Genomic DNA, 19,750 nt, shown 5'->3' with positions numbered 1-19,750 from the left:
ACCGGCCCGGCCCCCCCCGGGGCCCAACAGCCGCGACGGGGCGCCCGGCGTGGGGATCCCCAAAATAAGGCGGTGGTTCCCCCCGCTACGTGTCCCCTCCAAAATGGGGCAACACCCCCCCAAGATGCACTTCGACATGGGGCGATTTCCCCCCCGAATGAGACAAAAGCCCCCCCCAGGGTGCGCCCCAACATGGGGCAATGCACCCCCAAATGGGGCGAAACAATACCCCCCAAGGTGCACCCCCCCACGGGGCAGCGCACCTCCATAGACCCCCACAAGTGGGGTGGCGCACCCCCCTAAAGGGGCTCCCTCCCTCCCCGGACTGTGCCCCCCAGGGCAGTGTCCCCGGGCCCCACCCCGCGGTGCCCGCATCCCCCAAACGGGGCCGTGCCCCCCAGGAGCGGCTCCCTCCCCCCGGACGCGCCTCCCACGGCCCCGGTCCCACCAGCAGCCCCCCCGCCCCCGAGCCCCGGGGCCGCTGTTTGCCCAGCGGGGCCACTGGCAGCACCCGGGGGCGAATCATTAACCCGGGTCAAGGACCAGCCCCGACCCCCCGGTGAGGGGCGGGGGGGTCCAGCGCCAGGGGCCACCCCTGCAGGTCACAGCAGAGGGACGGGGACAGGAGGGGGCACCCACAGCCCGCGGGACGCAGCCCAGGCCCGGTGGGAAATGTCCCCATCCCCACAGGGCCCACCCTGGCGGATCACATCCCCCAGTGTCACCTCCAAACCCCACAGGGGACATGTCCCCATGCCCGTGGGGCCCATCCTAGCGGGGCATATCCCCCTTGCAGTGTCACCAGGCCCATCCCATGTCCCAGGGGACACGTCCCCATCCCTGTCCCCCCAGCCATGGCTCAGCCCCCCAAGAAGCCGCAGGCATCCCCCCACCCTGGCCCAGCGCCAGGTCCCACTGCAATCGCCTGTGGCTCTTGCACCACCCCCAGTGCCACCCACTGACGTGTCCGGCCTTGACCAGAGCCAGCCCCCCAGGACAGGAGCATCACTGAGACAGCCTGGGGACACAGAGGGGACAGCAGGAGGGCACAGGGCTGGGAACAGGGCCAGGAACTGCCCCCCACCCCCAGCTGTAGGGTGCTGATAACACCCCCATGCAGGGCTGGGGTGCCAGTCCCATGACACGTGAGGACACGTGGGGCTCTTATCAGCTGCCCCAGGCCCAGCTGCCACCCGGGGCATGTGACAAGGGACAGGGCCCCCCAAACACACAGGCAGCACTGGCATACGAAGGAAATCTTTATTATTATCGAGTCCGAGGTAGCAGCAGTGAGGGGGAGCTGGGGGCTGCCCCCCAGGAACCCCCCCGGGATGGTTGGGCAGCGATGGAGGCAAAGCCGAACGCAGCACAGCCCGTGATGGGGGGAACACCCCACAGGCCCCCCGAAAGGGGCAAGGACCAGCCCCGGTCCTTACCCAAGGAGGGATCACCGCCGGGGGATCTTAATTAAGTTGTTAAAAATAAGAGTGGCCACCCATAACTGCTAACCTACAGCTACAGCGCAGCAAGGGGTCACCCCTGGGGGGCAGGCAGAGCCTCGGCGCTGTCCCCCCGCTCTAGAAACTGAGCGCCAAGACATTTATATTAAAATAAAAAGATACTTCAGTGACAACACTACGCAGAACTGAGGAAGCCCCAGAGATGACGGCAGCCCCATCCCGCTGTGGGACGAGTCCCCGGCTCGGAGGGGGCAGCGGGAAGCGGGAGCCCGGTGTCCTCACACCCTCAGCAGGGCGAACTTGAAGACGGCCATGATGGCGGTGCTGATGAGCCCCGAGATGGGCACGGTGACGAACCAGGCCATGAAGATGTTGCGGAAGAGGCGCCAGTCCACGGCCTTCCTGGAGCGCAGCCAGCCCACCGAGACCACCGAGCCCACCTGCGCGGGGAGGGGACACGGCTCAGCACCCCCGGCCTGGGGACAAGGGTCTGACCGCAGCCCTCGGGACCCCAGGCAAGGAGCCACCGTCCTGGAGCAGTTCCCATGGCCACTTGGCAAAGCCCCCGATTCCATCAAAGGGCTTTTGTTCTCCCAGTGTCCCCTGGCCCAGGGACACCCCCCAGGCAGGGCAGCCGCTGTCACCCCACATTGAGATGCAAATGGCAGAGCTGGGAGCAGAGGGACAGCCAGCTGCCCCCGGCTTTGGGGACCTCCCGCACAGCTCAGCTTTGTTAGCACCCGGATTAGCGGGCGGCCAAGCTTGCGCTGAGCCAGCGCCACCCCCCTCCTGCCACCCCCGTCCCCAAATCTACCTTGCAGTGGGTGGTGCTGATGGGGAGCCCGACGTTGGAGGCGATCACCACCGTCAGCGCAGACGCCAGCTCGATGCTGAAGCCGCTGCAGAGACACAAAGTGTATGAGAACACAGGCACTGGACCCCCCTGTACCACCCAGCGGGCCAGCCTGGCTCAGCCTAAGCCAGACCTGGGATTGCTCCCCCAGGGTAGACCCTGCACCGCGGGGGCAGCTCCTCGTCCAGCCCCCCAGGGTGACCCCCACACCCTAGCAAGGGATGCAGGGAGGTGTTATGGGGCCACACACCCCCCAGCTCCGTCACCCGAACAATAAAACCTCCAAGAGAACACAGAGAGCAGCTCCAGGAGCAGGATCCAGCTCTAGGACTGCCTAAACCTGCCCCAAGTCAGACCTTACCTGGACGGCGTGATGGGAGTCAGGTCCTTCCCCATGGTCTGGATGACCCTCCGTCCCCAGACCCACAAGCCGGTGCAAATCCCCACACCTCCGTAGAGCAACAGCCAGATGGGAGTTGCCACCTTGGTGGCCACGTCACCTGTCTGGTAGACGAGGTAGAGGGCGACCAGGGGCCCGATGGCGTTGCTGGAAGGGAAAAGAGAGCTGGGCTGCGAGCTCGGGGCAAAGCGGCCACCAAACCCCCCCGATCCCGCTGCCCCAGCTGACCTGACGTCGTTGCCGCCGTGAGCGAAGGAGCCGAAGCAGGCGGTGAGGATCTGCAGGAACTGGAAGAGCAGGGACACCTCGGCTTTGTCCTGGTCCTGCCACTCTTCCAGGGAGCCGCTGCTGCCCTTGCGGTCGCTGACGCCCATCTCCACCCGCGCCGTGTTCAGATCCACGTCGGCGGCCGGGTGGGCGTCCGCCACCGCGTTGCAGTAGCTGGTGTAACTGTCCATGCGGGCCCTCTTCTTGGTGTCCGCCACGGGCCAGCTCAGCTTCTCCGCCTCCTCGGCGTCCCTGGGGCGCAGGGAGTCCAGGGGCATGCCGCAGATGGCCATGGTGTAGGAGGTGTAGCTGTTGTTCCGCCGCAGGGGTTTGTCCCCGGAGTCCCCCATGCAGTCCCCCATCTTGGCCAAGTGCAGCTTGTGCAGCAGCTCCTTGTAGAGGCCGGAGTCCTTGTGCACTGTGTGGTACTGGTACTGCCCGCTGGAGCTCAGCTGGTGGCCCAGGGACTGGTTGAACTGGACCAGGTTGCCGTTGGGCAACCGCACAGCTCCTGCCAACAGAGGTGGTGGGGGGTTAGTACCTGGAATTGTGGGGGAGACACCCCAGCACCCCCGTATTGAAGAATGAGGGGGATGGTTTGTGTTGAAGGGACCTTCCCAGCTCCCCCCCTGCCATGACAGGGACATCTTCACCAGCTCAGGTTGCTCAGAGCCCCGTCCAGCCTGGCCTGGGATGTCTCCAGGGATGGTTCAGCCACCACCTCTCTGGGCACCCTGGGCCAGGCTCTCACCCCCCTCAGGGCCAACAATCTCCTCCTCACGTCCAGCCTCACCGCTGTCAATGCTGGTTTCCTTCACCTCGAGGCTGGGGACCGTCTCCTGCTCCGGCGTCTCCTCCAGATCCCCCAGGTTGAAGGACACTGTCCTCTCCTCCACCGCCGCCCGGTGCTGGGCCACAACCGACCCCGCGTCCCCAACGGGGCTCTTGGCATCACCCAGGGCCACCTTGGGCTCCTCGTGCTCCTCCTTGGGGCTGACGTTCTTCTCCATCAAGGGGCTTTCCGAAGGGCTGGATTTGATTTCTCCTGCAGAGGGGGGGAGGCGGCTGCCATCAAACCCCTTCCCACCACCAGGAACAAGCCCGCACCCCTCACCACTCACATTTATGGCAGCTAAATAAACATTTACAGCTTCTCCCCCCCACAATCCTGAACTTTGGAAACTTGGGCAGTCGCACCTTGTCCTGGGCACAGCGGCCAGACCGTCACCAGCCAGCTCATCTCCTATTTTTAGAGCCCTCCACCCACGCTGGGTGTGGCGAGCACCATTATGGGGCTTTTACACCCACTTTTCCTGCAGCAGAGGTTCCTCTTGGAGCCCAGGGGATGCTCAGAACCTGATTTTTCGGGGGGGTTGTGACCCCTGAGTTGAAGCCCAGAAGAGAGCAGCTCATCAGCTCCAGCCCTCAGGGGAATGGGCTCCTCTCCAGCTGCCACCGCCGGGTGACAAACGGTGACAAACCCAAACAGCAGCCACTTCCCACCTCCCCGGTGCCGCCCGGTTTCCTGTCCCGCCAGCGCGGCCAAACCGGCGGCACCGAGCCCGTTACTCCCCCTCTACCGGGAAATCAATCCTGTTTTTCTCTAGGTGAAAACATGAGGTCAGCGCCTTCAGAAGCGCCCTTGTCACAAACACCTCCCAGCAGCCCCGGTGGCTGCTGCGCCGTGCACCCCCCGCCCGGCGCGGGGCCCCCCAGCCATGCTCTGCAGCAGGAGCAGCTTCGCCAGCGAAGCCCAAGCTGCAAACAGCTGGAAGAACATCAAGGGCGGCCATAAAGCCGTTTGTCAGTCACACCCCAGTTACACCAGCCCCACGAGGACACTGGTTATCCCCTCATCTCCAACATCCTTAAGCGCCCCGGACTGCACCCAAAATTTATATGCGAGACCACACACGAGCCGCCTGCGCTTTTGGGAGGCAGAACTCCAGACTGCTCTTTTGGATGCCTTTCAATAGCTTTTTCGCTACAGGATTTCATCAGCTCACAGAGCTTCCAGCTTGTGATCCGCATCTGCCGGGCCAAAGATTGATCAGCAGGTACGCGGAGGATTAAAGGTTACGCCGGTCAACAGGCGCGTTGTCTCCTTTCTTCTATTAAAAACAGGCTGGGAAGCGTTTTTAAGTATTGCTTGTTGGCCTGTGTGGCTTAAGGAGAGATCACCCTGAGATATCCACCGCACAACAGCTCTCCAGGGGGGTTATTTTGGGGTGTTTTAGGTCCCGGGGAGCAGCTTTCGCCCGCCGCAATGTGCCCGGTGACTCAGGGTTTGCAGAGTGGCTTAAGCAACACTGGGCGCTGAGGATCCCTGCTCATCAGAGCCCTGCGGCTCACGAGCTCTCCGGGAAGGAAAGGAGCTGGTTAGTTCCCCCAAGGGCTGCGAGGGTGAGGGGCGGTTACTTACGTTCGATTTTCTTCTTCATCCGCGGACACACAAAGAACCAGACGACAAGAGCACAGACAACAGCGCTCCCCGCCGAAATGAGGAGGATACCCCACAGAGGAAGTTTGTCAAAGCCCAGCACTAGGAAATAAAACAACGGATCTTTGAAAACCCTCCGGGCAGATAAAAACCCTCCTTGACGTCCGACTGTTGCTCCCCCCGGCACGGGGATCCCATCGCCTGCGACACCCCTGAGCCACCGTGCCTGCCGGGGAACCATCGCCACGCACAGAAGCCCCCCAGTTATAATTATCCCCATCAAAAGCTAATCAACCCCCCCAGGGACCGGAACGTGCCCTGAGCAGGGACCAGAGCCTCCTCACTTGCTGCAACGTCAAGGAAAAAAGAATTAAGTAAAATATAAGGAAAGCCAGCCAGCACGGCTGCGGCAGCGACAGTGACAGCGACAGCCCCGCGCGCCACTCGGGGGGGACAGGCAGGACCAGGGGGCTCCTATGGCTCTGTGGGTCCCTCCAGCTCAGGTTTCAAGGTACCCGAGCTGTTCCGTGACCCATTTCCAGGGATTCTCCCATGCAGCGAGACTTTCGGCATTAAAGACGCCGCTCGCGGTATCAGGTGCTTGTGACTCCTGCGACCGCTCGGCTCCCGCGCCTGCTGCTGCAGGCGGCTCCTAACGCACCACCAGCAACACCACACACGTACCTCGCTATTTTTCTTTAAGCCTGGCTGAAGGTTACAAACCTGCGCTCGAGCACCAGCGCCCGCCAGCCCTACCGCAGCCAACAACTCAGGATAACACCAACCCGCTTTGCGGGGGTGAAGCCACAACGTGATTTTCGGAGCACCCCCAGCGGGCTGCGAAGCCAAGGGGAAGCTGACATCCCTCCCCCAAAATGTTTTCCAGCCGCTGTTTACAGAGCGAAGCCTGCAGAGCCGAGTGCCCGCAACTCCTCCGCAACAGGAAAGCCGCGCTCAGACCGAAAAACAGCTCCCGAGTCACCCCGGGGTCACGGCAAAGCCACCGTCCCTCGCCTGCCTCTGACCTGGCCCCTGCGCGGCAGCCAAACAACCATTTCCATTTGGTTTTTCACACTCAGACTCCTCTTCGTGGCAGGAGGTGCCGGCTCTTTTTTGCCAGGGATAATTAGTTTATTCTTAGGGAGGAGGTGACTCAGGAGGCACAAACTCCGTCCCTGCTCCCAGCGCCTCTCCAGCAGCAGCCGGGTACCTGAGCTCTAGCACAGATAAGGGGACGGCACGTTATCTGCCAAGTGCTGTGGAGTCTAAGGAGAAAGGTCTGGAGGGGTTTAGTTTGAGCAGGTCTCTTTGGTTGGGCAACTATAGCCCAGAACTCAGCGCACGCTAGCCTGCCGCCTTCCGAAACCGGCACAGGCCAGCCGCCTTCTAGGAGATTTCAGCCCTGTAAAGCAAAAAAGGGGTAAATCGTGCATTTAATGGAGGTCTTGTAAAGAATTTTCAAATTCAGGTTGAAGTATTGAGGCGTACTTACGGGGCGCACCGGTGTACATGATGGAGAAGAGGTTGATGCCCACGGTGCAGGCGTAGAAGATGGGCAGAGCTCGCAGGCCGTTGGGAACGGGATCCGCCTGCAAGACACGGGAAACCGGAGCTCAGGGACCGCGGAGCAGCCAAAGGGCCCCTTCCCAGAAGGGGGTTTGCGCCCTCGGTTGCCAACAGCGGCTCCGGCGCCGCCAAGAGCCGGAGCTCCAATGGCTTTCACAGACTCATCCATGGGGGTGGCAGAGGAGCCACCACTGTGAGACACCCCAGGGTGGTTTGGGGGGCAGAGAAGAGGCAGAACACCCCACAGCCCCCCCAGGGCAGCGCCAGCCGTGCATCCCCCCATCCACAGGTTCCAAAGCCCCAAACCACAGCCCCCCCGCACGTGTTTTCCAGCTCCCCAGGTGCTTTCAAAACAAAACCACTTGTCAAACAAAGCTTTTTCCCTCTTTACAGTTGACTTGGGCAAAATTAAAGAGCCTCGTTACTCCCAAAGCAGCTTATTTGACCACGTACCTGCCCTCAGCGAGCAGCAGGAGCACTTAATCTCCACTGCTGCCCGGCAATGGGTACAAACACTGAGCAGGGGAGAGCAGCCGGGCTGCTCGGCGCTGGAACGGAGCGAGACGGGGCCGGTTACACAAGGTTACCCTGACAGCGGCGACGCTGAGTTGTTTTAAAGGGCTGCTCGGTAGAAACCGGCAGCGATAAGATCCTAACGTCTCTCGGAGCAGGAATAGTTAGAGCTAAGAGCTGAAATAATCCGAGTTAACCTCAGCCATGCAGAAGAAGGTGGCGGGTTGCTCCGCACAGCTGGGCACCGCTGCTCTGCGCTCCAGGGTCACTGTCACCTCCGATGGACAAGTTCTAAAGCTGCCACCTCCATTTCAAGCACTTTCGGGTGCCCCATCCCTCTTCCTGGGCTTTCAGACACCCCCCCAACAGTGGGTGCACATCCCCGAAGGCAGCCTGAGCACCCCTCGGTTTGTCTGGGGCTCCAGATGGGAGGAAAACGTGCAGCTTCCACAGCACCAGGGACAATTCTGGCCCCCTTGGCTTCAAAAAAAAGCCCGTGGTTGCTGGGTGATCACCCTGACGTGCAGGCTGACCCAAGGGGAGTTCCAGGCTTGCAGCAGAAGCTTGGAAAAGCCCCGCTCTTATCAATTCTGGGCTATTTCACTACTTGGAAGTTGCAGCTGTTTCTGCTGAGGGCAGGCAGGACAGAGCTGGCCCAGATGTCGTGCAGGAGGTGAACAAAGCCTCCTCAACCCCCCAGCTCCACTCTGCGGGGTTTTTCCGCCTGTGTTTTCCATCCCTTTGGCTCCTGAAGAGCTCACCCAAGCATCAACACAAGGACTGATGTGCCTGGAGAAGCTGGGGTGCACACAAGCCAAGCAACATGGAACACCCAGGAGCCTCAAAGTGTCAGAAAAGGGGGCGACCAGCACTCACCTTAGAGAGGATGAACCTCCGGACGAGGAAGAACAGGATCGCAGACATGATACCCGAAAGGAGGGGTGAGATGAACCAGGACAACACTAGGAGAGAAGAGACGTGATGAGCAGGGCGCTGCTGGAAGGAGAAGCACCAGCCCCGGGTGGCAACGCGAGCTGGACTCACCGATCTTCAGCAGCTCAGACCACCTGACGCCTTCTTGCCCTTGGGCCACCAGCGAAAAGCCGATGGTCGCCCCGACGATGCAGTGGGTACCAGAAATAGGGAGCTTCAAGAATGAAGCCACCAACTGCCACACAGCAGAGCCTGGGGGGGTCAAAAAGGAGAAGCCTGGTAAGAAAACCATCACCGGGACACCTCGAGCTGCCCCCCAAATTTTGACACCCCCCCCGCCGGTTTCTCACCAAACATGGCGCTGATGGAACCGGCCATGAGCAGCTCCCGTGTGGAGTTGTACATCTCCACGTCGATCAGCCCCTTGCGGATGGTCTCGCTGACTTTGGCCCCCAGGAGGACGGAGCCCACGGTCTCGAAGACGCTGGCCAGGACGCAGGCCTGGCGCAGGGTCACCACCCCCGAGCCCACGGCCGTGCCGAACGAGTTGGCCACGTCGTTGGCGCCCACGGAGAAGGCCAGGATGAAGGCGATGATGAAGCCCAGGATGAGCATCCAGAGGAAGCCCGTCATGGCGACGGGGGGCACCGTGGGGGTCGGGTCCATGATGTTGGGGGCGGGGAGGCGGGGCGTCAATAAATTAGGGATGAAGTTAATTAAATAAGGGTCGGGGGGTGTCGCTATAGGGCACGGGGGGGCTGCGCCATCCTAAAGCCCCGTCGAGGGCAGGAACCGGGGGTCGCATGTCGCGCCATGGCCTGGGCCGCTCTTCATCCTGCGGGAGAGACGGGGAAGGGGGGTCAGCGTGGGGGGGTAGTACCGGATAACGGCCCTTCCCGCGCGCCGGTAACGGTCGCTCCCGCGCGCGCCACCGCCGCCATGTGTCCGCCCCGCCCCTGCACCCCTAGGCCGCCGCCGCCGCCCAAGGGCACCGCTCACCGACAGGGCCGGGCCGCGCTGCGCTCGCCGGGAAAATCCGCTCCGTTCCGCCCCGCTCCACCCCGGGCCCGCTCCGCTCCCCGCCGCCTCCAACTGGCGCGGCCACCCGCCGCCTCCCGCACTTTAACACCGCCCGCCGCCCCACGTGACCTCCGCCCCGCCTGACGCGCGCCACCGCCCGCGGCGCCCATTGGCCCGCTCGCCGGCGGGGGGGGCGAGGCCGTGTCGCCATTGGGCAGCGACGAGCACTGCGCCCCCCGGGCCCCGCCCCGCCGGCTGCCGCGCCCCCGCGCGGGCAGCGCGCCCCGGCACCACGTGCGCGCTCGGAGGCGGCCCCGGCGGGACTGAGGGAGCGGGCGGGACCGGCGCAGCGGCTGCGGCCCGGCCCGGCCCGGCGCGGCTTGGCCCCGCTTAGCTCCAGCCAGGTCGGTTTGGCCCGGCCTGGCTCAGCTCATCTCAGCCCGGCTCAGCTCGGCCTGGTGCCGTTCAGCTTGGCCGGGCTTGGCTTGGCCCGTTTCAGTTTGGCTTGGCCCAGCCCGGCTCGGCTCAGCCCGGGTTGGCTCAGCTCAGCCCAGTTTGGCTCAGCCCACTTCGACTCAGCCTGTCTTGGCTCAGATCTGTTCCACTCAGCCCAACACGGGTGTGGGCTTTGCCGTGGCACAGTCTGGCACAGCCTGGCACGGGTGTGGGCTCAGCTCTGGCACGGTCCAGCACAGCTTTGGTCCGTGTGGGTCTGGCTCAGGTCTGGTACGGCACTGACCTCAGCCCCAGCACAGCACCGGCTCAGGGGGACGTGGAGCCGCAGAGCACCGGGCTGGCACCGCAGTGCTGCGGCTCTGGATCGGCGTCACGCACGGGCCTGGTGCCGGCACCGGTGCCCAGCAGGAGCACCAGCGCCGGGGGCATCCGGCCCTGGGGGGGGCACCCACCTCACCCCGGCACCGGGGCAGCCCAAGTTTCTGCGGTTGTGGGGACTGAAACTGGTTCGAACCAGGACCACCCATGGCACCAGCACCCACAGCCGGGCGAGTGTAGTCTGGGGGGACCCTTTGAGGTGCATTCACCAACCCCCCCAGGCCGGGTGGCACAGCTGGGGCAGACAGCCCCGCACGCTGCTGGTGCACATGTACACGCGCAGCCCCCATGTGCACACGCAGCTGCACACGTGTTTTCCTGGGGGGGTCAGGCACCTCTGCCTGTTCCTGCCCCGGGTGACCCTTGCCCAGCAGGAACTGCGGCTCGGCAGGCAGAGGGGCTGGCCCAGCCCCGGGACAGCGGGTCGCCCCGGTCACCCTGGCGCAGGAAGCTGAGGTGTCCGGCCAGCACACGGGTCACCAGCTCAGTGCCGGCCAGGTCTGGGCCATCATGGGCCACCGCGTCACTGGGCCACTGGTGACGTGGGTCTGCCGATGGCACCCGGTGGGGGGGTAGGAAGTGGCCTGAACCCACTGTCCTGCTGACCCATGTCACCAGGCCAGAGTCCACCCAGTGTCCCCTACAGCGCTGTGTCCCCGGCCACACGCAGCACTGGGGGTGCAGAGCCACAGCGTGGCCTCAGGCATCACAGAATCGTTTTGGGTGGAAAAGCCCCTCGAGCTCATGGAGTCCACCCACAACCCACCCCTGGCACTGCCCCATGTCCTGAGAACCTCATGTCCGTCTGTCCAGCCCTCCAGGGATGGTGACTCCAGCACTGCCCTGGGCAGCCTGTTCCAATGCCCCACAGCCCTTTGGGGAAGAAATTGTTCCCAGATCCAACCTCAACCTCCCTGTCGCAACTTGAGGCCGTTTCCTCTGCTCCTGGCGCTTGTTCCTAGGGAGCAGAGCCCGACCCCCCTGGCTCCAAGCTCTTTTCAGGCAGTTCAGAGATCAGAAGGTCTCCCCTCAGCTCCTGTTCTCCAGCTGAACCTTGCACACAATGCACCAGGCTGTGCTGCACATACATAGCAAAATTTTATTTCTCTATTGAAAACAGTGCTTATATACATTTTGTATATTTAAAAAAAGCTTATAATTATAAAACAAGCTGGAGAAGTGGGCCCATGTGAACCTCATGAGGTCCAACCAGGCCAAGTGCCCTTAGGTTAAGGCAGCCCCTGGTATCGATCCAGGCTGGGGATGGAGCAGCCCCGCAGAGGACTTGGGGTGCTGGGGGATGGAAGGCGGGACAGAGCCGGCAACGTGCGCCTGCAGCCCAGAGGCCAACGGTATCCTGGGCCACGTCACCAGCAGCGTGGGCAGCAGGTTGAGGGAGGGGATTCAGCACAGACACACAGGGACCTGCTGGAGAGGGGCCAGAGGAGCCACAGAGATGACCGGAGGCTGGAACAGCTCTGCTGTGGGACAGGCTGAGAGCTGGACTGGGCGAGTTGGGAAGGTCCCTTCAACCAAAGCGTTCTGTGATTTTATGTGCCACCCCATCATATTCACATGGGTACAGAAGCCAGTGGAGCACACGCGCAGGAGAGCCAGCAGACCCATCCCACCGCGAGTCGCTCAGCGTTGCTCCAGGGGATACGAACTCAAATCCTCCAGCTCCGGCACCTCTGGCAAAGCCTTGTTTTTCCGGTAAAAGAACCGAGTCTCTTCCTCGGCCTCCAGGATTTCGCTGAGGGACGACACCACCGTGTCGTGCTCCTGCAGCATGTCCGGGTAGCAGCTGCAGCCCCACTCTATGCGCTGCGAGCGCCGCACTGGGGTCACCAGTTTCACCTCCTGGCCTTCCTGCAGCTCCTTCGCCCTGCGGGGTGGACGAGCGCCTGTCGGTGGGTCCTGCAGGGGACACGCAGGGTGCCCCATGCCCGCTCAGCCTTACCTGGATGCAGACTTAACCAGTAACTTGATAGAGCTGGGGAGGGTCCAGGACCCCCCTGCCATGCAGGGAGTCACTTCCACGTGCTGCCTCTTGCTCTGACAAGGCGTTTTGGGCTCCCAAGGAATGGGCTGCTCAGTATTTTCACCTGATGGGAGAAGAAAAGGGCAGAGTAGTTGCAGAAAGCGGCAGCTGGGGAGGTGTGAGGGGCTGGGACAGCCCTGCCAGAGGAATCCTGCCCCGTTTTTGAGATGAGGATTGCAGACTTTTACAAGACTTGGTCTCCAAAGTCAACAGGGACACGGGGTGCTGGGCCAGACTGGAAACCACACGGCTCCCCTGCCCGCCCCCACCTGCACGTTACCTTCCGATGTCCGGTATCCAGCCCTCGACACATCAGAGGGAAATTCTTTGAGCTCCTGGATGGGCTGCAGGGAAAGCAAAACAGAGGTGAGGCCAGGTCTGGCTTGCAAACAGAGACCAGAGCTGCAAATCAATAGGAGAAAAGGTTTTTGGTGCACTAAGACACCCCATGCGGGAGACGGTGGTAAAAGGGCGGCAAAATTTCCCTTCTTGTTGAGAGAAGGGAACGGAGCTGGTGAGGGCTGGAGCACAAGTGTGATGGGAGCGGTTGAGGGAGCTGGGGGTTCAGCTGGAGAACAGGAGCTGAGGGGAGACCTTCTGATCTCTGAACTGCCTGGAAGGAGCTTGGAGCCAGGGGGGTCGGGCTCTGCTCCCCAGGAACAAGCGCCAGGAGCAGAGGAAACGGCCTCAAGTTGCGCCAGGGGAGGTTGAGGTTGGATCTGGGAACAATTTCTTCCCCAAAGGGCTGTGGGGCATTGGAACAGGCTGCCCAGGGCAGTGCTGGAGTCACCATCCCTGGAGGGTTGGACAGACGGACATGAGGTTCTCAGGACATGAGGCAGTGTCGGGGGTGGGTTATGGGTTGGATTTGATGATTTTAAAGGTCTTTTCCAACCAAAACGATTCTGTGATCTATGATGCTCTGTGACTCTCACCTCTTCAACACGCTTCAGACACTCAGTTAATATGTTGTTCATCTTCTCCAGGGAGAGCTGCTCTGGTTCCTCCTGCTTCTCCAGTTCCTCTTGCTTCTTTTTCTCCTTGACATTTCTGCAGGGCAGCTTCACCGCAGTTTTCTGAAGCATCACCATCGGTGGCCGCTTGTACACCCTGCCTTTGGCTGCCACCCACGCCTCCAGCTCTTTCCTGTTCAAGGAGACCAAGAGGTCACTGTCACCACCCAACAGACCCCCAGCACTTGGAATCTCCCTCTGGCCACTTCAGCTGCTCTGGAATAACCAGTTCAAGTGTCCTAAAAACGCATCCGAACTCTAGGCTGGGGAAAAATACCCAAACCTCTCAAGTTTCAAGGTGCCTTGAAGATAAAACAGGAGAGTGGCCACATGCTGCCCTCCAGCTTGGTGAAGCGGTGGGAGAGGAAGCCAAAGTATCCCCAGATCTCATCCCCACCCTGTGTTTTGGGGCATCACGCTCATTGCTAGAGGGCCCCTGTTTCCAGCACTTTGATGCTGGTTCTCCCAGTTAAACTCTTCAAGCTCTGCTGTCCCTTGAATGTGAGGACAAAGTCGGCCAAGCTGCTACTTACCTGCGGTTGGCGGCCCGGGGGGTCTTGGGAACGCGCCCATCCTGAACTCCACTTGCCCATGGCAGCCTTGGCTTAAACCCCTCTTTTCTACTCCTAAAATCGCTGTTAATTTGCGGAGTTTCGGAGCCGTGTGTGCCACGAGGCCGGTTTTGGGGGGCTGGCACTCGAGATGCTGCCGCGTGTCTGGGAGGCGCCACCTTCACCTCCTTCCTATCAGCCGCCCCGTTCGCCGCCGGGTTTTGCCATCGCACCGCAGCACCCTCTTGTAGGCTGGATTTCGGGTTTAGGGTCCCCTGGGGTCTCCTGGAGGCCGGCGGCTTTGGGGGAGATCTTTGCAGCTGGGGGGGTCGGCTGCTGTGCTTGAGAGCCGCCCCTGGAACTGCGCCGAGCGGCTTTCTTGCCGTGTCCGTTTTTTCCTGGTTTGCCCCTGGTTTTTTATGCAGCAAATTAGCGGAAGCACCAAATAACTGAGGGGGCTGCAGCGGGTGAGTTTTGGCACTTGGTTTTTGTGATGCGCTCTTTGAGCTTGGAGCGTTTCTCCAGAATTTATCCTGAATCAGCTTCTCCCCACCCTGGTAGCTCTTAACCCTGCCCCTCGGGCCCGCGGCGGCTCCCCACATTGGCTGTTTCGGCACCGCGGCCGCGCTCTGGGTCGGCCCCAGGGATTTGTGCCGAGCGGCGTGTCCAGCGTGCTCTGTGGATTTGGCACCGCCCTGAGCGCCCTTCTCCGCGTTTTTGGGAACGTCCTTCTTGTTCCTGTCGACCTGGAGACACAAAGCAAAACCCCAGCCCTGAGCAGAGCTCAGCTGGGTCAAACCCTGATGTCCGAGGGACATCCCCGCGAAGGTCTGTGGTGACAAAGCGCTTGTCAGTGGGCCACCAGCAAAACCCCCACCAGCACCTGGGCAGAGGATGAGTCTCTCACACTAATTTCCTCTGAAAAATAATGAGTTGACTTATTGCCAGCTCTTCAGCGATCTGTTGGCTGCGCCCCATGGGGTCAGGAACTCCCTGCCCTGGTCTGGGTGCTCAGGCTTCGCTTTGAGCACGAAATATAAAACTTAGACTCAAAAGATTTCTGCTTACCTGCTCTAGTTTAGAAACGAGTTCTGAGGGTTGATTGAGACGATTCGTCTGGTCCTTTAGAAAGGGTCTGTAGGAAGGCAAATAAGGTATCAGGTTATTTAACGGCAAAGGTTCAGTGTCTAAAACTCTGCTGGTTGTCTCCATCACAGCTTTTGGAAATCAAAGAGATGTCAGGGAAGTACCACATCATATTAATTCTTTTACTTTTGAGTAGCAACAGAGTAGAAACACAAAACATTGACATCCACGGTTGTCATAATGTTATGGCTTCCACCATCAGAGCAGCTCAGCGTTAGGGAAGATCAATGCCCGCGTGATTATTCTTCTGTAATGAGAAAGTCTGGAGAGTTGGGATATTGTCCTCTATTCTACACAAGTGCAGTACTGAGCCATAAAGAGACATCGTGAATCTTCTCTTTTCTACTATATTAGCGAGAAAGTTTCACAGGGACTCAGAAGACACCCAGAAGAGCCAATATCAACCAGTAGGGCATGTCAACACTCATCCTGCTGCTGGTAACTCCACAGAGCGCTGTCGAGCCCGGAATTCGGCTTTACCTCCAGGAACCGCTGCGTGATTTGGGTCAGAAGGGCCCTTACAAATCACCTCTTCCAAGTATCCTCCCGACTTACTTTGCGCTGAAGCATTTCAGAGTTTTTCGGGCTGCTCGGTTCTGCTGGAGCCACCTCCTCTGCTCCTCTGGGAAGAGATGGGAGGGAAATTCAGCACAGGCACCACAACCTCAGCATTTGGAGTGTGGATAAGAGTTTTATTTTACATTCTCTGACATTCACGGCTCTCCCCCGCTCCCCACATGAGCCTGGCGATGCTGTTCCCAGGATTTCCCAGAGCGTTGCCACACGTTATGTTGCCCAGAGGGGGAACAGGTGGGAAAAGTGAGGAGTGTCTCAACATGGGAGGGATCAGACACCCCCAGTTTGGCCGTGGGGCATCTCATGGTAGGGACAGCCCCGTCCCCAGTGACTGTCACACCCCCAGGTGACAGCCCACACACCCCGGGGGCACCTCAGTCTCCCCCCAAACCTCCCCCTTGCCTTTGATGCTGCACCCCAAAACTGCCACTGACCCCCCAGCACAGCAACAGGGCACCCCGAGCGCCCCCAGTCCCCCTACTCCACATCAGTGCCCTCACTTCGTGGGTACCTCCCTGCACGGACACGACAGCCTCACCCCCCCAGCGCTCCCCAAAGTCCCAGCGACCCCCCGGGACACGGCCACCCCCGCCCATGGCCACCTAAACCCATCCGGGATCACCCCCTGTCACCACAGGGTCCCCACAGGTCCCTCCCAGCGGGGCGGCCCCACACCACAGGCTCTCCCGCCCCGCAGGAGCCGCTGTTCCCCGTCCCCTTCCGCCCCGCACGGCCCCGGGCGCTCCCCTCGCCCGCACCCCCCACCCCATGGGGCCCCCAGCTCCTCACCCGCCGCCCCCGCCCGCTCCATGTGCCGATCGCTCAGCCCCAGCGCGGCCGAGAGGCTCCGAGCACAGAGCGGCGGCTCCGCGACCCGCGTCCTTCAAACCGGAGCGGCAAACGGTCGGGGCCGAGGGGGAGGGGCCAGGGGGCCAGGAGAGAGCTGTGATTGGCCAGAGGCGGCAAAGGGGGCGGTGACAACGTGCCCGCTCCGACAGCCCTATTCGCTGCGGGGCGAGGCGGGGGCGGGGAGGTGGGCGGGGAAGTGGGCGGAGAGGGGGCGGGGCCTGGGGCGGGAAAGGAGGAGATGGTGCCAGCGGCTGCCCCGTTAATTAAACCCAGTTCCGTCAATCAGCGTGTGTGGCCGCAGCTGGCGTGGCTGAGGTGGTTCTCAGGGACATGGGGTAGCGGTTGGACTCGATGAGCTTGAGGGGCTTTTCCAAGCAAAATGATTCTCGGAACCAGCGGGATTTTCCCCTCCATAACCCCCCTCACACCAGAAACCCCTATGAGAGTAACGACCTGAGCAACGTCATCCTGGGAAACCTTTTATTTCCATCTCCATCATCTACAAATACCCGCATTCCGATCACAAAAACCACAGTATTTCCAGTAAAATGTATATAGGTTAAAGACAAGAGGTGGGCACAATAAATAATTATAAAGGCACTGGCCAGACACAATAAATAAGGATAAATCGGGGTGACTCGGGCCCACGGGGCCCAGAGCTGCTATTTCACCTGAAATAGATGGGGAGAAAGGGGGGTCCCAGCTCGAGGGGTTTGTACTCGGTACATACAGCCTGAAAACCGGTGACTGCCGGTTGTGTTGGGTTGGGCGCGGGGGCTCCTCAGTGCCTGCTCAGCGCGTAGGTGGCGATGTTGACCTGGTCGGGCTTGTCAGTGATGCCGACGGGCTGGCGGGGCTGCAGGGACGTGCAGATGAACCAGCCGGGGAAGGCGGCCGACTCGAAGCGGGTCGTCCCCTCGGTCGGGCTGTCCAGGCGGTAGAAGATGAAGCGGGTCAGCTCCACGTTCTCAATGTCCCTCCTGATGTCGGCTTCCTGCAAGTGAGGGGGTGGAAACGGGGTTCAGGGTGGGATGGCACCCCACTAGTGCCGTGGGACGGAGCCGGTGGGACCCCACGCTCACCTCCAGCTGCAGCACGGGCTCAGCGCCGCTCAGCACACACGACATGTAGAGCTGGTAGCCTTTGATGCCCAACGCCACCGGCACCCGCCCGCTCCCCAGGCCGTCCTGCGATGACCGGGGACGGTACAGAGCGATGTTGAGCTTCACTGCAGAGAGACCGGACAGGTTAACGGGTGGTCCCGGGGCTGTGGGGTGGCTCCCAGGTGGCCTTGGGACAAGGACATTGGCTCAGGACAGTGTCCCCTCACCTTTCTGCCCAGCGGAGGGTCCCTGCAGGTGCAGAGCCACCAGCTGGGTGGGTGACTCCAGCACGAAGCACTTCTGGGCGATGTCAAGGATGTCGAAGGACTGGGAGCGGGTGTAGCGGTAGACGGGCGCCCCAGCGTAGCTGCTCTCGATCCGGTGGAAGGAAACAGGCTCTGCAGGCACAGAGACGGTCAGGGGGATACCAAGACACACGGGTCCAAGTGCATCCTCCAAGAGCATCTCCTGGCTGGGGTGACATCCCTGACACCATTCCCTCCTACCAAAGATATCATCCAGGAAGTCCCCAAGGTCACTGTCGGCAAAGTCCTTGTGCACCGGCCGCTTCAGGAGCTTGGTGACGGCCACCATGAGGACAGCGGCGCGGCGAAAGGTCCCAGTGGGGTGTCCCTTGGTCGCCATCACCTCGATGCCCACCCCAGGTGATGTCACCTCCAAATCCAGGCGGGGTTTCTGGGGAGGGAAGGGGACACGCGGTGAGACCCCGGCTTCACCATCAACGGGTCCCAGGGCCATTCCCACCGGCCCAGCATTACCTTCTGCAGGCAGAGGCAGTTTGGGCCATAAAATGTCTCTTCAGTCAGGCTGGAAGGAAAGGAGAGATGGTGATGCCAGGGCCACTATGGGTGGTATTGCGTCCCCAGCATCCCCTCCAGCACAGCCACGCTTACCTGCTGCTCTCCAGTGTGTCCAAATCGGGGACAAACGCCATTTCCAGTGCTGACTGCGAAAACCTGCACAGAAACCTGCTGGTGCCTGTCGAGTGTTGCGGCGCTGGGCTGCCTGCTCCTGCCTGCTCCTGCCTGCAGCGTGGCTCGGGCGCGCTCTGATCCGGCAGCGGCACGGCGGGTTTTCAAGAGCTGCTGGAAGGAAGCGCCGTCAGCGCGGGATTTCCACCTTTCGCAACACCCGGGTTCGCCCAGTTCCTCTAGCGAGATAGGGAGAGATGGGGGCCTGGATGCCCCCGTGCAGCACTGTGGGGCTGGGCATGGGGCAGAGCAGGGGGACGTTTGGGGCAGAGCAGGGGGATGTTTGGGGTCAATGTGTGGGGCGGATATTTGGGGCTAACATTTGGGGCAGAGCAGGGGGATGTTTGTGGCCAACATGTGGGGCAGAGCAGGTGGATGTTTGGGGTAAACATGTGGGGCAGAGCAGCAGGATGTTTGGGGTTGATGTGTGGGGTGGGCGGGATATTTGGGGTTAACATATGGGACAGAGCAGGGGGATGTTTGGGGTCAATGTGTGGGGCAGAGCAGGGGGATGTTTGGAGTCAACGTATGGGGCAGAGCAGAGGGATGTTTGGGGTCAATGAGTGGGGCCAGTGCTCGCATGCTGACCCTTGGTGGCCGCGCTGACCCAGCCCCATCGCGCGGGGGCCACGATGACGCCCGCCCTCGTCACCTCCCCAGGGCTGGGGACCGCAGCTGCCCCGGAAGGGGCCGGTGGCGCAAGCGTGGCCACCCCACCATTTCCCAAAGCTTCCTCCTGCGCTGCCCAGGCTGGTGGCACCGCTGTCCCTCCGTCACCCTTCCTGTCCCAAATATCCGAGGGTACAGGACCCCACTGTCCTCTTGGTCCCTTGTGCCCACCCGCACTGCCCTGGGGATGCAGATTTGGGGACAGTCCTTGTCCCCGCTCTGCAGGACGACCCATGTCCACCCGGGGTGCTGGTGGTTGCGCCACGTTGGCCATGCCGGGTACGTGCGTGGCCAGGCTTGCGTGGCCCCGGGCTGTCGGGGTGTTTTCCTGGCGCCCGTTTCACTTCCCGAAAGCGCCGTCCGGACCCGTGCCGACTCTCGGCTGCTACGGCCGTGACTCACCCGGCAGGAAATTGCCACCAACCCCAAAACTGGGCCCCTCCTGCTCGCCCAGCCCAGCTCTGCCTGCCCCCTGCACAGGGGTGAGGCCTGACAGCTGTCAGCTGTGCCAGGATGTCCCTGAA

The 19,750-nt window shown here is 61.5% G+C and overlaps 3 protein-coding genes across 3 annotated transcripts; all 3 read right to left on the bottom strand.

The window, feature by feature from the left end:
* Positions 1-1,246: 1,246 nt before the first annotated feature.
* Positions 1,247-9,562, bottom strand: SLC20A1 (solute carrier family 20 member 1). The gene is made up of 11 exons (XM_065856610.2): positions 9,432-9,562; positions 8,783-9,267; positions 8,544-8,684; positions 8,376-8,461; positions 6,913-7,009; positions 5,403-5,522; positions 3,774-4,025; positions 2,942-3,491; positions 2,675-2,860; positions 2,275-2,359; positions 1,247-1,900 (listed from the first exon to the last, which is right to left on the bottom strand). Exons 2-11 carry the CDS (start codon positions 9,096-9,098, stop codon positions 1,739-1,741), a joined length of 1,995 nt encoding a protein of 664 aa, XP_065712682.1. The 5' UTR covers positions 9,099-9,267; positions 9,432-9,562; the 3' UTR covers positions 1,247-1,738.
* A 1,798-nt stretch (positions 9,563-11,360) lies between these two features.
* CKAP2L (cytoskeleton associated protein 2 like) lies at positions 11,361-16,523 on the bottom strand. The gene is made up of 8 exons (XM_065856549.2): positions 16,403-16,523; positions 15,593-15,659; positions 14,960-15,026; positions 13,874-14,637; positions 13,263-13,473; positions 12,608-12,671; positions 12,247-12,391; positions 11,361-12,171 (listed from the first exon to the last, which is right to left on the bottom strand). Exons 1-8 carry the CDS (start codon positions 16,422-16,424, stop codon positions 11,928-11,930), a joined length of 1,584 nt encoding a protein of 527 aa, XP_065712621.2. The 5' UTR covers positions 16,425-16,523; the 3' UTR covers positions 11,361-11,927.
* Positions 16,524-16,957: 434 nt separating this feature from the next.
* LOC136112229 (interleukin-1 beta-like) lies at positions 16,958-18,599 on the bottom strand. The gene is given in 6 exon segments (XM_071799356.1): positions 16,958-17,456; positions 17,545-17,690; positions 17,793-17,963; positions 18,072-18,332; positions 18,335-18,393; positions 18,480-18,599. Coding segments are annotated over 6 exon segments (891 nt in total). The 5' UTR covers positions 18,521-18,599; the 3' UTR covers positions 16,958-17,243.
* Positions 18,600-19,750: the final 1,151 nt, after the last annotated feature.

This window comes from Patagioenas fasciata, chromosome 26, assembly GCF_037038585.1.
Source record: "Patagioenas fasciata isolate bPatFas1 chromosome 26, bPatFas1.hap1, whole genome shotgun sequence".
Classification (NCBI taxonomy): Eukaryota; Metazoa; Chordata; class Aves; order Columbiformes; family Columbidae; genus Patagioenas; species Patagioenas fasciata.
The sequence above is the reverse complement of the archived record's forward strand: the minus strand, read 5'-3'. Positions and strand labels throughout refer to the sequence as shown.